General features: G+C 40.7%; 2 protein-coding genes across 2 annotated transcripts in view; one reads left to right on the forward strand and one right to left on the reverse strand.

Annotated features, from left to right (window-relative positions):
• Positions 1-9,548, forward strand: part of lrguk (leucine-rich repeats and guanylate kinase domain containing) — a 122,825-nt gene extending 113,277 nt beyond the window's left edge. Inside the window, exons 19-20 of the mRNA XM_073066791.1 lie at positions 2,349-2,524; positions 9,274-9,548. Of these exons, the coding sequence (XP_072922892.1) occupies positions 2,349-2,524; positions 9,274-9,491 (394 nt within the window). The 3' untranslated portion in view covers positions 9,492-9,548. The remainder of the gene's footprint in view (positions 1-2,348; positions 2,525-9,273) is intronic.
• A 1,487-nt stretch (positions 9,549-11,035) lies between these two features.
• The window catches only part of slc35b4 (solute carrier family 35 member B4), a 50,565-nt gene continuing 46,065 nt past the window's right edge, over positions 11,036-15,535 (reverse strand). The window contains exon 10 of the mRNA XM_073066793.1: positions 11,036-15,354. Coding sequence (XP_072922894.1) covers positions 15,117-15,354 — 238 coding nt within the window. The 3' untranslated portion in view covers positions 11,036-15,116. The remainder of the gene's footprint in view (positions 15,355-15,535) is intronic.

Raw genomic sequence — 15,535 nt, forward strand, 5'->3', positions numbered from 1 at the left:
GTGTAAATCTGTTTTAAATGTTAATAAAATTAGTTTTTAAAAAATCAGTCTTAGTTCACAATAATCCTTAAAACAAATTCAATTTACACCCTAAGGCCATGAAAGTCAATGTTCTTAAGATTTAAGATTCAAGATTGTTTAAGTCATTTCCAAAATGCAAATGCAAAGACAACAAAATATTTGTTACCCTGCATCCGATGCAGCACAAAAAAATACCACAGTAAAATACAGCGCCTATAAAAAAACATTTACTCCCTTTGGAAGTTTTCATCTTTTACCATCTTACAACATTGAATCACAGTGAATTTAATTTGGCTTTTTTGACACTGATTAACAGAAAAGACACTTTTGTATCAAAGTGAAAACAAATTTCTACAAATTGGTCTAAATTTAATACAATTTTAAACACAGTAATTGATTGCATAACTACTCACCTCCTTCAAGTTAGTACTTAGTAGATGCTCTTTTGGCAACAATTACAGCATTGAGTCTATGTGGATAGGTCTATCAGCTTTGCAACATTCTTTACAAAACTACTCAAAGCTCTGTCAGATTGCATAGAGATTGTGAGTGAACAGCCCTTTTCAAGACAAGCCACAAATTCTCAATTAGATTGAGGTCTGGACTCTGACTTGGCCACTCCAGGACATTAACTTTGTTATTTGTAAGTCATTCCTGAGTAGCTTTGGCTTTATGCTTTTGTCATTGTCTTGTTGGTAAACAAATCTTCTCCCAAATCGCAGTTCTCTTGCAGACTGCATCAGGTTTTCCTCCAGGATTTCCCTGTATTTTGCTGCATTCATTTTACTTTTTACCTTCACAAGCTTTCCAGGGCCTGATGCAGTGAAGCATCCCCACAGCATGATGCAGCCATCACGATGCTTCACAGTAGGGATGGTGTTTTTGATGATGTGCAGTGTTTGACTTACGCCAAATGTAGTGTTTAGCCTGATGGTCAAAAAGCTCAGTTTTAGTTTCACCAGACCACAGTCTTCAGCTGACTTCAGTTTTCCACATGCTTTCTGGCAAACATTAGCAGAGATTTCATGTGAGATGTTTTCAGCAGTAACTTTCTCTTTGCCACTCTCCCATAAAGCTGAGACTGGTGAAGCACCCAGGCAACAGTTGTTGTATCCACAGTCTCTCCATCTCAGCCACTGAAGCTTGTAACTCCTCTAAAGTTGTCGTAAGTCTCTTGGTGGAACTCCCTCACTAGTCCCCTTCTTGTTCAGTCACTCAGATTTTAAGGACAGCCTGTACACCAAGCGATATTCATTGACTTGGAAATTTTCTTTTATCCATCTCCTGATTTGTGCTTTTCAATGACCTTTTTGCAGAGTTGCTTGGAGTGTTATTTGATCTTCATGGTGTAGTTTTTGCCAGGATACTGACTCTCCAGCAGTTGGACATTCCCGGTACAAAGTGAACTTTTACTACAATCAATTGAAACACCTTGACTGCACAGGGGTGATATCAGTTTAATTCTGGGTTTTATTTTTCTAATTTATTTAGATCACTGTGTAGAGATCTGTTTTCACTTTGACACAAGAGTCTTTTTTTGTTGATCAGAGTGAAGAAAAGCCAAATTAAATCTACTGTGATTCAAAGTTGTAAAACAATAAAACATAAAAACTTACGGGGGGGGGGGGAGAATGTTTTTACAGGCACTATAAATAACACAATGATAAAAAACATAATAAATATAAATACATCAGATAACCTAGAAACATTGATTGTATGCCCATAAAGTGACACTAAGTACAGGAGTGTCTGTACATAAGGTAAGCACCAGGAAATGATAAAGTCATGGTGGTTGGGTGTGTAGAGGGGTGTCATCTTTACTGCTTCAATGTGAGAGCCCAGTGTCATTTTCAACCTCACCACTTGTAAAATGGTGTATTGAATTCAGGATAGGTTCTTGGTTGAGTAAGTAAATCATTCCAATAATTTAATGGAAAGAAAAACTAAACCACACTGGTTCTCTGTTTGGATACTGATGATACAACTGTTTATTTCCAATGTTTTATATTAGATTTTCATGTTTTTGTATAGTTCATGTAAAAGGAATGCCAAATAACCCATTTGACCTGACTTGTTACTTCCAAGCAAGTCTCTTGGAAAAATAACCCCCCCCCCCCCCTGTTAGGCTTTTGGAAAATGTTAATTTATATTTCTTCCAGGAGAAGGAAAGATAATACAGTTCCCAATTGCTGTGTTGGTGACTGCCTGAGTCCTTTCCCGTTGTTTGTGAGCCAAATTAATGTTTGGTACGCATTAATATTTTAGTTCAATAGACTGACCATCTCCATGTATTGTCAGGCCACGAACCATGTTATTTGTTCTCTCAGCAGCTCTGAAACAACCCAAATCAGCACAGAGGAGTCAACACTTTCATCAGATGAAGTATTTACAGAAAGGTCCAACTCTGTTGTAATGGGTACTGACTCCTCTATTAGGGATACTTCCAAGATCCTGCTAAAGATGAAATCCAGGCCTATAACAGATTTGAACAAAACACTACAAGGTTTGTTTATTACTTTTGCATAAGTAATCGCTGAAGAAAGTGATGTGAGATTAATATGGAGTTGAGGGCACAAAGAGAAATAATGTGCGATTTTTTCAAAGTGTTACCCACTTTTATTGGTCACTGATGACTTGCCCTCTCTCTCCAATAAACCCAATCCACAACATATCACTTTCTCTGACACTTTCAGAAACAGTATGTGGATTAACCTGTTGTCTAACAGGCAATTTTTGTCCAGCCGAAGTCTTGTATCTATTTCTGGTTAAGTGCAACAACTCCACTTTATTGATAGTACTTTAATTGCTGATCTTCTAAACTAGGGGTTCCCAACCTTTTTTATGCTATGGATTAATACCATTAAGCCAAGGGTCCACGGACCCCATGTTAGGAATTCCTTTTTCTAATGTCTTGCTATTTGTTCTTCCACTTCCTCTCCTACAAAGACCATACACCATCTGCTGTTCTTAGCAGTATCTACATTCAAGTGACCTTACATAGTTTGCTACTCTTATCTCTCTTTGACTTCAAATTAGTAGTCTTTACTTCCATGTTTCTTCCTAAAATCTTGAAGATTTATAATCAAATAGTATAGTAACTAATAGATCTTTGAGACTTATCTGCTCTTTCCAAGTTTAACAGTTACTTGCTTGCTTTTTGACAAGATAATTAAATTTTCTATCTAAAATTAAAAGATTTTCATGATTGTGGGCCTCAGAATACATAAACTGAGTTAAGGTTCTAGTGGAATGGAATCAAACCAGACATTAACAACAACAGTACCTCATCTGAGGTAAATCAGAAAATACTTAAGTATTCAGAAAGTAAAGCAGCATCTGTGGGAAAGAAATAGAATTAATATTTCATGTAAAGGACCCAAGTTCAGAAATGAAAATGTGAGAAAGCAAGTCGTTAATGTGATGCTGTTACAGCTCAGGGCATCGGAGTTTGGAAATCAACACTGGTGTCCTCTCTGAGTCTCTGTATGTCCTCCCTGTGGAATGCATGGATTTCCTCCCACTGTCCAAAGACAGGTTAATTAGTCACTGTAAATTGTCCCATGATTACGTCACTCCAGTTTTACCCCATCAGAGGGTCAACCCTCCCCCACTCGTCTTCTCAGTTCTGACAAAGGGTCTTTCACCTGAAACATTAACTAAGTTTTTCTCCCCACAGATGTAGTCTGACCTGATGAGTATTTCTAGCATTTGCAGTTTCTTTTTTATTGTCATCTTCCCTTTTACCCTCTATCTTGTCAGCATCCAGCCATCCAAACAATCCATCCAGGTAAAGCAATAGTAGGTGCACTTGGACTTCTAATTTTGTGTACTCTAAACAGCTTTAACAATATGGTCTTTACATTAGAGAAACTAAAGTGCCTGCGTAGCTTGCAGAATATCACCATTCAGACAGAGCTTCCATTTCAGACCCTGGTATAAAATACCTTTTCTGAGTAATTATTAACACTAGTGTACAGGTCATATTGAAGTATCTTAGGAGATCATGAAATATTTCAGCATTGTTCATTTGGGAGTTGGGCGGGTGGGGGGGGGGGGGTTAGATTCTCAGGAGACTACTGTACAACCTTTCTCTTAGCATGTACTTTGTTGACTGGAATATGCATATCCCCTGGAGCAAATGTGGAAGCTAGCTTTTTCACTTGCAACATCCACCACTGTCATACCAACTGGAGTGTGTTGCTGGCAAAAGCAGTGTGCTTTTAATCTCTGATTGCTGTGTAGCCAGTCAGGCAGTGCACAAAAGTGGGTGAGATCCTGTCTGGAATCATATAAGGCCCATTTTGGTATTTACTTCCAGGCAGGATTTTGACCATCCTGACGACTTTTATGACTAGATATTAACACCAAACACAACCATTTTTAAACACCAAAAATAAAATGCAAGCCAATTTATTGGCATTTGTATATGAAATCGTAAATTGTAAATTATAAATGAAATCTCATGCTGCCTTCTTTTGGGCAAACATCCTAATTCTGTCTCTTGCTACTAAACACAAACAAGAGAAAATCTGCAGATGCTGGAAATCCAAGCAACACCCACAAAATGCTGGAGGAACTCAGCAGTCCAGGCAGCATCCATAGAACCATAGAACATTACAGCACAGTACAGGCCCTTCAGCCCTCCATGTTGTGCCAGCCCATACAATCCTTAAAAAAAGTACTAAACCCACACTACCCCATAACCCTCTATTTTTCTTTCATCCATGTGCCTGTCCAAGAGGTTCTTAAATACCCCTAATGTTTTAGCCTCCACCACCATCCCTGGCAAGTCATTCCAGGCACTCACAACCTTCTGTGTAAAAAAACTTACCCCTGATGTCTCCCCTAAACTTCCCTCCCTTAATTTTGTACATATGCCCTCTGGTGTTTGCTATTCATGCCCTGGGAAACAGGTACTGACTATCCACCCTACCTATGCCTCTCATAATCTTGTAGACCTCTATCAAGTCCCTTCTCATTCTTCTACACTCCAAAGAGAAAAGTCCCAGCTCTGCTAACCTTGCTTTATATGATTTGTTCTGCAAACCAGGCAACATCCTGGTAAATCTCCTCTGCACCCTCTCCATAGCTTCCACATCCTTCCTGAAATGAAGTGACCAGAGTTGAACACAATACTCTTAAGTGCGGTCTCACCAGAGATTTGTAGAGTTGCAACATGACCTCTCTACTCTTGAGCTCCATCCCCCTGTTAATGAAGCCTAGCATCCCATAGGCCTTAACTACCCTATCAACCTGCGCAGTGACCTTGAGGGATGTATGGATTTGAACCCTAAGGTCCCTTTGTTCATCCACACTCTTAAGTAACTGACCATTAATCCTGTACTCAGCCTTCTGGTTTGTCCTTCCAAAATGCATCACCTCACACTTATCCGGATTGAACTCCATCTGCCATTTTTCTGCCCAACTCTGCAGCCTGTTGTAACCTCTTGTAACCTTTGACAATCTGCAGCTCCATCCACAACTCCTCCAATCTTCGTGTCATCTGCAAACTTACTCACCCATCCTTCCGCCTCTATATCCAGGTCATTTATAAAAATCACAAATAGCAGGGGTCCCAGGACAGATCCCTGTGGCACTCCACTAGTCACCGACCTCCAGGCAGAATACTTTCCTTCCACCAACTACCCTCTGCTTTCTTCCTTTAAGCCAATTTTTTTTATCCAAACAGCCAAGGTTCCATTTATCCCATGCCTCATGACTTTCTGGATGAGTCTCTCGTGAGGGACCTTGTTAAATGCTTTGCTAAAGTCCATGCAGACCACATCCACTGCCCTACTCTCATCAATTTCTTTTGTTACCTCTTCAAAAAACTCAATCAGGCTCGTGAAGCACGATCTTCCCTTCACAAAGCCATGTTGACTATCCATGAGTAGACTGAGCTTCTCCAAATGCTCGTAGATCCTATTCTTAAGAATCCTTTCCAGTAGTTTGCAGACCACTGAAGTAAGACTCACCTGTCTATAGTTCCCAGGTTTTTCCCTATTACTTTTTTTAAACAAGGGAGCTACATTTGCCATTCTCCAGTCCTCCAGCACCTCCCCTGTAGCCAAAGAGGATTCAAAGATTATAGCTAATGCTCCAGCGATCTCTTCTCTCATTTCCCACAACAACCTGGGGTGTATCATATCCAGCCCTGGAGAGTTATCAATCTTTATGTTTTTAAGAAGATCCAGCACTTCTTCTTCCATAATCATCACATTATCCAGCACACAGGCCCGCTTTACTTAGACCTCATCCTGATCAAGATCCTTTTCACTTGTGAATACTGAAGCAAAGTATTCATTTAGGACCTCCCCAACCTCCTCCGCCTCCAGGCACGTGTTGCCCTCTTTATCCTTTAGTGGTCCCACCTTCATTCTTATCATCCTCCTGTTCTTCACATACGCTTAGAATGCCTTGGGGTTCTCCTTAATCCTACATGCCAAGGCCTTCTCATGCCCCCTTCGAGCTCTCCCAAGTGCTTTCTTTAGCTCCTTCCTGGCTACCCTATATTTCTCATGAACCCCTCCTACTTCCTGCTTCTTAAATCTAACATATGTGACATGTGATGAGGATGTTAGAAGAATTCAGGGTGACTTGGATAGGCTGGGTGAGTGGGCAGATACTTAGCAGATGGCATTTAATGTGAATAAGTGTGAGGTTATCCACTTTGGGAGTAAGAACAGGAAGGCAGATTATTATCTGAATGGTATAGAGTTGGGTAAGGGAGTAATACAAAGAGATCTCGGAGTCCTTGTTCATCAGTCACTGAAGGTGAATGAGCAAGTGAAGAAGGCTAATGGAATGTTGGCCTTTATTACAAAGGGAATTGAGTACAAGAGCAAGGAAATCCTCTTGCATTTGTACAGAGCCCTGGAGAGAACACACTTGGAGTATTGTGTACAGTTTTGGTCTCCAGGGTTAAGGAAGGACATCCTGGCTGTAGAGGAAGTGCAGCGTAGATTCACGAGGTTAATTCCTGGGATGTCTGGACTGTCTTACGCAGAGAGGTTAGAGAGACTGGGCTTGTACACGCTGGAATTAAGGAGATTGAGAGGGGATCTGATTGAAACATATAAGATTATTAAGGGATTGGACAAGATAGAGGCAGGAAATATGTTCCAGATGCTGGGAGAGTCCAGTACCAGAGGGCATGGTTTGAGAATAAGGGGTAGGTCATTTAGGACAGAGTTAAGGAAAAACTTCTTCTCCCAGAGAGTTGTGGGGGTCTGGAATGCACTGCCTCGGAAGGTAGTGGAGGCCAATTCTCTGGATGCTTTCAAGAAGGAGCTAGATAGGTATCTTATGGATAGGGGAATCAAGGAATATGGGGACAAGGCAGGAACCGGGTATTGATAAGGAATTGATCAGCCATGATCTCAAAATGGCGGTGCAGGCTCGAAGGGCTGAATGGTCTACTGCTGCACCTATTGTCTATTGTCTTCCTTTTTCCTCTTGACGAATTGCCTCATGTGTTTCGTCAGCCACGGTTCCCTTTTCATACCATTTTTTCCTTGCCTCAGTGGGACAAACCTATCCTGAACCTAGCTCAAGTGGTCCCTAAACTTCTCCCACATTACTTCTGTGCTTTCCCCTTTGAACATCTGTTTCCAATTTACCCTCACTGGTTCCTGCCTCATCCCTTCAAAGTTAGCCCTTCCCCGGTTAAGCACTTTACTATTTCGTCTGATTTTATCCCTTTCCATAGCTATGCTGAAGCTAAGGGAGTTGTGGTCACTCTCACCAAAATGCTCCCCCACCAAGAGGTCTGTCACCTGACCAGGTTCATTACCCAGAACTAGATCCAGTATAGCCTCTCCTCTCGTCGGCCAGTCCACATACTGTGTCAGGAATCCTTCTTGAACACACCTGACAAATTCAGCTCCATCTATCGCCCTTGCACTCAGGAGCTGCCAGTCAATATGAGGGAAGTTGAAGTCACCTATAACTACTACCCTGTATTTTGTGCACCATTCTAAAATCTGCCTACTTATCTGCCCCTCGGTGTCCTGAGGGCTATTTGGGGGCCTACAGACTACTCCCAACACAGTGATTGATCCCTTCCTATTTCTGACTTCCACCCAGACCAAGTCAGTGGACACTCCCTCTGCAGCGTCCTCCCTTTCTATAGCCGTGATACTATCCCTGAACAGCTATGACACTCCCCCTCCTCCCTTTTCTACCTCCTATCCTATTCCTTTTAAAACACCTGAACCCCGGGACCTGCATCATCCAATCCTGCCCTTCCTCCAACCAAGTTTCAGTAACGGCCACAACATCGTAGTGCCACATACTAATCCATGCTCCAAGTTCATCCTCCTTGTTCCTAATACTCCTAGCATTGAAATAGACACATTTCAACCCCTTTAACTGGCTACAATTATGTTTCGTCCCCTGCCTGTCCTTCCTCATCAACTCAGAATTCTTAGCATCATGCCTTTGTCCTTCTACCGTAATCCCTGCACTCACATACTCTCTAGTACCTGACTCTTCCCCTTCCCTCTCCTGACTGTGACCCATTTCTCTGTCCCCCGTGGCCCTATGGTTCTATGGAGTATTGCATATAGTTCTGGTTGCCCCACTATAGGAAGGATGTTCAGGCTTTGGAGAGGGTGCAGAAGAGGTTTACCATGTTGCTGCCTGGTTTAGTGGGCATGTGCAATTACAAGAGGCTGGATAAACTTGGGTTGTTTTCGCTGAGGGGAGGACGGATAAAGGGTTTATAAGATTATGAGAGGCATAGATAGAGTATACAGGGAGTATCTGTTTCCCAGGGTTGAAATGTCTAATATCAGAGGGCATGCAATGAAGATGAGAGAAGGTAGATTCAAAGGGGTAAGTTTTTTACTCAGAGTGGTGGATGCTTGGAATGTGCTGCCTGGTAAGCACATACATTAGAGGCTTTTAAGAGACATTTAGGGATGTGAGGTAGATGGAGGGTTATGGATATGGTGTTGGTAGGAGGGATCAGTATTTGTTTTTTTATTTGCTTTCTAGCTGGTTCAGCTCAACATGGCCTATTTCTCTGCTGTACAGTACTATGGTCTATATTACCACTGTCCGAATTTCTGAAGTCACATCCATCACTGTACCAAGGCCATGTTCAATGGTGAGTAGAAACAGAAATCTATACCTGTCCAGTTAATGGAAGAGGAAGTAGAGGGAAGAATGGACAGGTTCACCAAAATGTTTTCTTGACATTTTTTCCTTACAAGATGCTCAATTATTAAATTATGTTCAATGTTTATGCAGGTGCTCAAGATACTGTTCACAAACAAGAAGAAATTGTTAAGCCCGAACCCACTATGGAATTACAACCCCTGTCCAAGAGTCATTTAGCCCCAACCATTGAGTCTCCTTCTTACCGACTTGGATTCAACATTAAGCCTGTTCTACCTGAAATTCCATCAGGCCGGACAACTGCTGAAATCCCATTTAATTCAAAGGAAACATTCTGTAATTTGAAATGAAAGTTTACCTAGTCCAGATCTGTTTCTGCAATACCAACATTAAAGATTCTACTTTCATTCTTCTGATTATTTAAGTCATATCTACATTAATGAAAACAACAACTTGCACTGAACATAGCCAAAGTCTCAGTGTTTTGAGGGAACATTAGAGTTAGGGAGAGAATCCCAGAAGGACTGAATAGTTAATGGTGCTACAATAAAAAGTGGGATTGGACAAAAGGTATACGTAAGAGACTTGGCAGATTACAAGAATCAAAATGTGTAGATGTGTAGAAAAATGTCAGAGGTGATAGAAGTCTTGGTCCCATGCTATCAGTGTGGAGCCTCATTTGACCTTAAGAAATGAGGTTCAAATCACCCAATTTAACAAGAGAAAGTGGGAAAATAATCCTTTCTATCAAGGTCATCGATCTCATGCAGGTGGCCTTAAATCTGCCAGTACAGCAACTACATCTAGACTCAATGCAAGTCTACATTGTCAGACAACTGTATACTTGTCATTGTCAATTCCTGTAAGATGAAGTCAAAGCAGAATCCAAAGTTGAGTGAAATACAATTTTAGTTCCTCTTTTTAAAAATTTTGAAAGTCATTGTAATTAATCAGTTGTATAAACATGTAATTTAACCACCCTTATTATAAAGTCTTCTGTGGAATTACTTCACAATTCAAAAGTAAATTTTGATCCAACCTAGTTTTTACTTGTAGGTGAAGAGGCCAAGACCAGCTGCATCCAAACCACCAAACAGATCTCTGAGGGACACTTGCAAAAGATCCAGATATATGACCATAAGATATCGGAGCAGAAGTAGGACATTTGGCCCATCAAATCTGCTCTGCTATTCAATCATAGGCTGATTCAATTCTTCCAGTCATCCCCAGTCCCCTGCTTTCACCCCATACCCTTTGATGCCCTGCCTAATCAAGAACCTATCTATCTCTGCCTTAGATACACTCAGTGACTTGGTCTCCACAGCCACTCGTGGCAACAAATTCCACAGATTTACCACCCTCTGACTAAAGTAATTTTTCCGCATCTCTGTTGTAAATGGGCATCCTTCAATCCTGAACACGTGCCCCCTTGTCTTCGAATCCCCTACCATGGGAAAAACTTTGCCATATCTAATCTGTTCAAGCCTTTTAAGATTTGGAATGTTTCTATGAGATCCCCCCTCATTCTCCTGAACTCCAGAGAATACAGCCCAAGAGCTGCCAGATGTTCCTCATATGGTAACCCTTTCGTTCCTGGAATCATTCTTATGAATCTTCTCTGAACCCTCTCCAATGTCAGTAGATCCTTTCTCAAATAAGGAGTCCAAAACTACACACAATAATAATTTGGATATTCTAAAGCTCCCATCCACCCTTCTGTATATAAGTGGACTACAAGCAAAATTGTTTGGGGAGTGGATGGACCATGGATGGAACACAGATTACAAAGAAAAAAGAATAATGCTGTGTTATCTCATGGGCTTAGGACTTGAAAAACAAGACCAAATGAGACAGGATGCCAACATGTTAGACAGACACAAACAGAAGGAGGAAATGGAAAAGAATGCATTTTATTGATGAAAGTCACAATCTTCAGCAGAATACTCAGATACTGATCTTGTATCAGAGGTCTAATCACTGCACACACTTTAAATCAGGCACCCTCTAAAAGCAATATGCAATACTTTTAATAGCTCTATAAAGGCAAAGACTGTTCCACTAAACTGTTCCAGAGGTGTAAATGTTAAGAACTTTTATTGCCTACTCTAAAGTAATATGTTAAATTTTTACTGCTAGGCGCAGTCAATGATGTGCAAAAGTTGCCTTAGTTTGATATCATAAATAAGGCCTCCCTCCCCAATTACTCCAATGACTGGTGCAGCAGGTGATTTTATATATAAAAATGTTCCCAGACAGCACTTTCAAATCACATCGGTCACAGTAACTAAAGAGCCAGAAAATATAGTTGTGCCATCACTCTTCGGTTACTGATTTTATATTATTTTACTTGCAAGATTCACCGGGGAGATGGAGAGTGATAGAGCGTATAATTGTTTTCCATTCCAGCAAATTGCTCATATTAAACAGAAAAGAAATCAATAAATAATTAATAAAATCTCAAGTGTCAGCACTTCTGAAGACACCAGCCTGTTTACAGATATTGTTCATTTCCAGGGAAATACTTCGAAGTTTTTCACCTAATGAGTTACTTTTGAAGTGCAGTAGCTGCCAGGTAGGCAGCTTCCCACCTTCCCATAGCCGTCTCAGTCCTCATAACATTAGAGTTGCATTAGTGTTCAGCTTTTTAATTAAAATACGAAACTGGAAAGAGGAGGTGTCTGCTACCCTGAGTCCATATTTCTGTGGCCCTGTCCACAGGTTCTGATGTGCCTTGCCATACTAACATTCTAAACTACCTCTTCACTACTACTCAGCAAGGTGGGGTTCTGTTCACCTATTTCTATGCATCGATCTGAGAATCACCCAGAATGGATTCTCTTGTTGGATCTCCTGATGCTTACATCCTCACCCAAACTGTCCAATTCTTAGGTGACCTTCTACTTTTTATCCACTCACCCAAAAACTTTTCCATGTGTTAGGGAGGACACCAATTACTCCAACTTATCAGACTGCCTAATCCACTGGAATGGTTGCCCTGAAATTTCCTCCAGCCAAATACTGGGAAGGCTGAAGCCACAGTGTTTATTTCCTGCCACAACTCTGTTGTTCAGCCAGAAGGAGAAATGGGGTTTTCACACAAGTTTTCATCAAGGGGGGGGGGGTCAGCAGTGGCAAGGTGAGCAGCTTCAATCGAGTTCATTAGTGTCAGCATCTCTGAAGATCTATCCTGGGCCCAGCATATTGATGCAATTATGAAGAAGGGATGCCAGAATATTTCATGAGGAGTTTGTGGAGATTTGGTATGCCACCAAATTTCTACAGATGTATTATGGAGAGCACACTGACTGGCTGCAGTTATCAAACTGGTACGCAGGTGCCGATACATTGAACCTGAAAAAGCTGCAGAAGGCTGCAAACTCAATCAGCTCCAAGGGCACTGGCCTCCCCACCAGAGAACATCAACAAAGGTGATACCTTAAGGCGGCGGCATCTATTGTGAGGGATCCTCATCGTTCAGGCCATGCCCTCTGCTAATTACTACCATCAGGGAGGAGGAACACATACTTTGGGAGCAGCTTCTTCCCCTCCGCCATCAAAGTTCTGAACAGTCCATGAACCCATAAACACTGCCTCGCTATTTTGCTCTCTGCTATATTTACTTTTTAACATATTGTTATTGTAATTTATAGGAATAAAAATGTATTGCAGTGAACTACTATTGCAGAACACATCACAACATAATCAGCAAAAATAACACTGATCCTGACTTAATCCAACTTCCTGGCAACAATCCAAAACTTCAACAGACTTTTCCTATAACTTTGGAGTATGGAACTTAGGGACTTTTGATTTCCATCTCCGTAACATACCCAACTCCATGCCTGAATCAGCTGAGCTGCTTCCAAAAATTTTCATCCACATCACTGTTAATTCCAGGACTGATTATTCCAACATCCTACAAACTGACATTCTTTCTATTATCTTAAATTTAATGTCATCCAAAATTCTGCTACCCATATCCTGCTATCACCCTCATGCTTGCATACATGTAAAACATTATAATCAGGTGTACGCTCTTTGGCCCCTCACGGGTGCTCCACCATCGTGGCTGATCTGACCATAACCTCAACTTCGCATTCCAGTCTGTCCACAGTAACCTCGTATACCCTTGTTGATCTGCCTTAAAAATATTCATTGATCCCACTTGTACTGCCTTTTGAAGAGTTCCAAAGACTCACAAACCTCAAAAAAAATATTTTGCCTAATCCTGTGTTAAATGAGCATCTCTTTGTTGTTAAACAGTGACTCCTAGTCCTAAATCCTCTTACAAAAGGGAAACATTCTCTCTAAACCCAGCCTGTCAAGACCCCTCAACTTCTTGTATGTTTTAAACTCCAGCAGATACAGCCTATCTAACCTTTCTTTATAAGAACCATTGCTCCCTGGTTAACTGTGAATTTAACAATTATTCTGGCTTTCAAATTTGTCCAAGCCACCTTTGCCCCTTCTTTAATTTCCACTAGACCTTCAACTACCTGTAATTTTTCTCTAATTCTGATCTTGTAATCACTCCCAAACTTAATCACTACATGAGTAACTTACTGCAGCCACTAAGCTCTGAAATTCCTTCCTTCCACCTTTCAACCTCTCTTCTCCCTTCACAATGATCCTATCACTTTACCCTATCCCATATCCCAACTCTCTTCATCCCTTAAGATGAATCTGATGACTTTAGCTAACCTTTTGGTCACCTCCACCAGTATCTCTTCAGGACTGGTGAAAGTTTCTGTTTAAAAACACTGTTGTGAACACACTAGTGAGTTGTGAGACACTAACGGCGAGCATACAAATACAAACTGCCACCAGCTGGACTGCAAGGCAAGTGGTCCTGTTTTCAAATCCAGCCACCTCCTTGCACACTTTCCATCCATGCTGGGTTGAGCATTGAGCTAGCAAGTTGGCCTTGTAAAAATTACACAAACTGCTAAAGAAACGGTAAGGGTGCCACCCGATATGCCACAAAGTACAAAACTACTGACCACAACATCAAAAATGCCCTTCTAAGTGTTTAGAACTTCTTTGCACCCGAATCTGTTATATATTGGAGAAAATATATATTATAGGAATATTAAACCAAAAAGTTCCATTTAGTCCTTCATATTTGTTCTGGTAATAACACCAGAGTCAATATTTTACATACACTTTAACAGTTATCCTACCAAGTAAAACTCTTATTGTTATAAGCAGTGACCCCATATTCCCACAGGCTTTATCAACTGAAATTTATTTCCTGAAAGAAATCAAATCATCCCAAAAATCTCAATATTCAATTCTCCACTTAAGGTAGCTCATCATATTAAAGCAATCAATATTGAAGTAATTATGGAATATGGGGGTACTGACTTGACAGGCCAACAGGCCAACTCCTCCTATTTCTTTTGCTCTTCTCGATAATAGATCCTCTTCACATCTCAATAGATCAGGATTTTTAAAAAAATATAAAATCTCCCATTTTATAACTTGATATGTTTCAAAGCCATAAACATCCCAATTGCTCTTACATAGATATGGATCTAAGTCACAGTTCTTGAGCCAGTGCATTAAACTCACAGTGCCGTCCGGTCCCTCAAAGTTTTAACCCAGCACAGAATCAACAGTTAAAGCAATTAATTTTTACTAAAAATGCAATAAAAGGATCAATGTTTTATACATACACATATTATTTCAACTTCAAAGCATAACTCCAGCTATAATTGATATGGTTCTGTGTCTTTTTGACAACAGATCTGTTTTAAGCACCACTTACACACTTACCTGGTTTAAAGTTCAGAAATGGGAGGGAGCAGACAAAAAAAGGTTTCACAGGAAAGAAACAATTTATTCTCCAGGATAAATGCCAACTTTCCAAAAAAGAAAGTTTTCTGAAAGAATACCTGAAGACCATCCAGTCTCCACTAAATCAGTGGGCATCCTACATAACCACTCTGGATCTCAACTCATTCCCCAGGGATAAACTAGTCCTCCTTCCTCTTTCCATAAAGGAGTGGCTTGAAAGTCTTCCAAACTTCAGCATAAGTGAGTGTTCCAACAAAGACCACTGATGTTCCAATCCAGTGCCAGAAAGTGAAGGGGTTCTTGAAGTAAATTATGGAGAAGATCAGACTGATAAACTTGCGAAGTGTCACAACGAGCGTAACTGTTAAAGATGTGCACTCTGTCGTCAAAATAAACACACCACGAATGCAAACATATCTGAAAGGACAAAGTTAAAGATATGAAACAGCATTCTTTTTTCCCCCAAGAGACATTAAGGGAAAGGATACGCTTTGTTTTGTTCAATCTAAATGGCCACAATACATGGGGAGGGGACAATGGAATGAAGTTCTGTTTCTGGTCAGAACTTGAGATGGGAAGCAGGGACCATCAGCAACAA

The sequence above is a fragment of the Hemitrygon akajei genome, chromosome 14, assembly GCF_048418815.1.
Source record: "Hemitrygon akajei chromosome 14, sHemAka1.3, whole genome shotgun sequence".
Taxonomy (NCBI): domain Eukaryota; kingdom Metazoa; phylum Chordata; class Chondrichthyes; order Myliobatiformes; family Dasyatidae; genus Hemitrygon; species Hemitrygon akajei.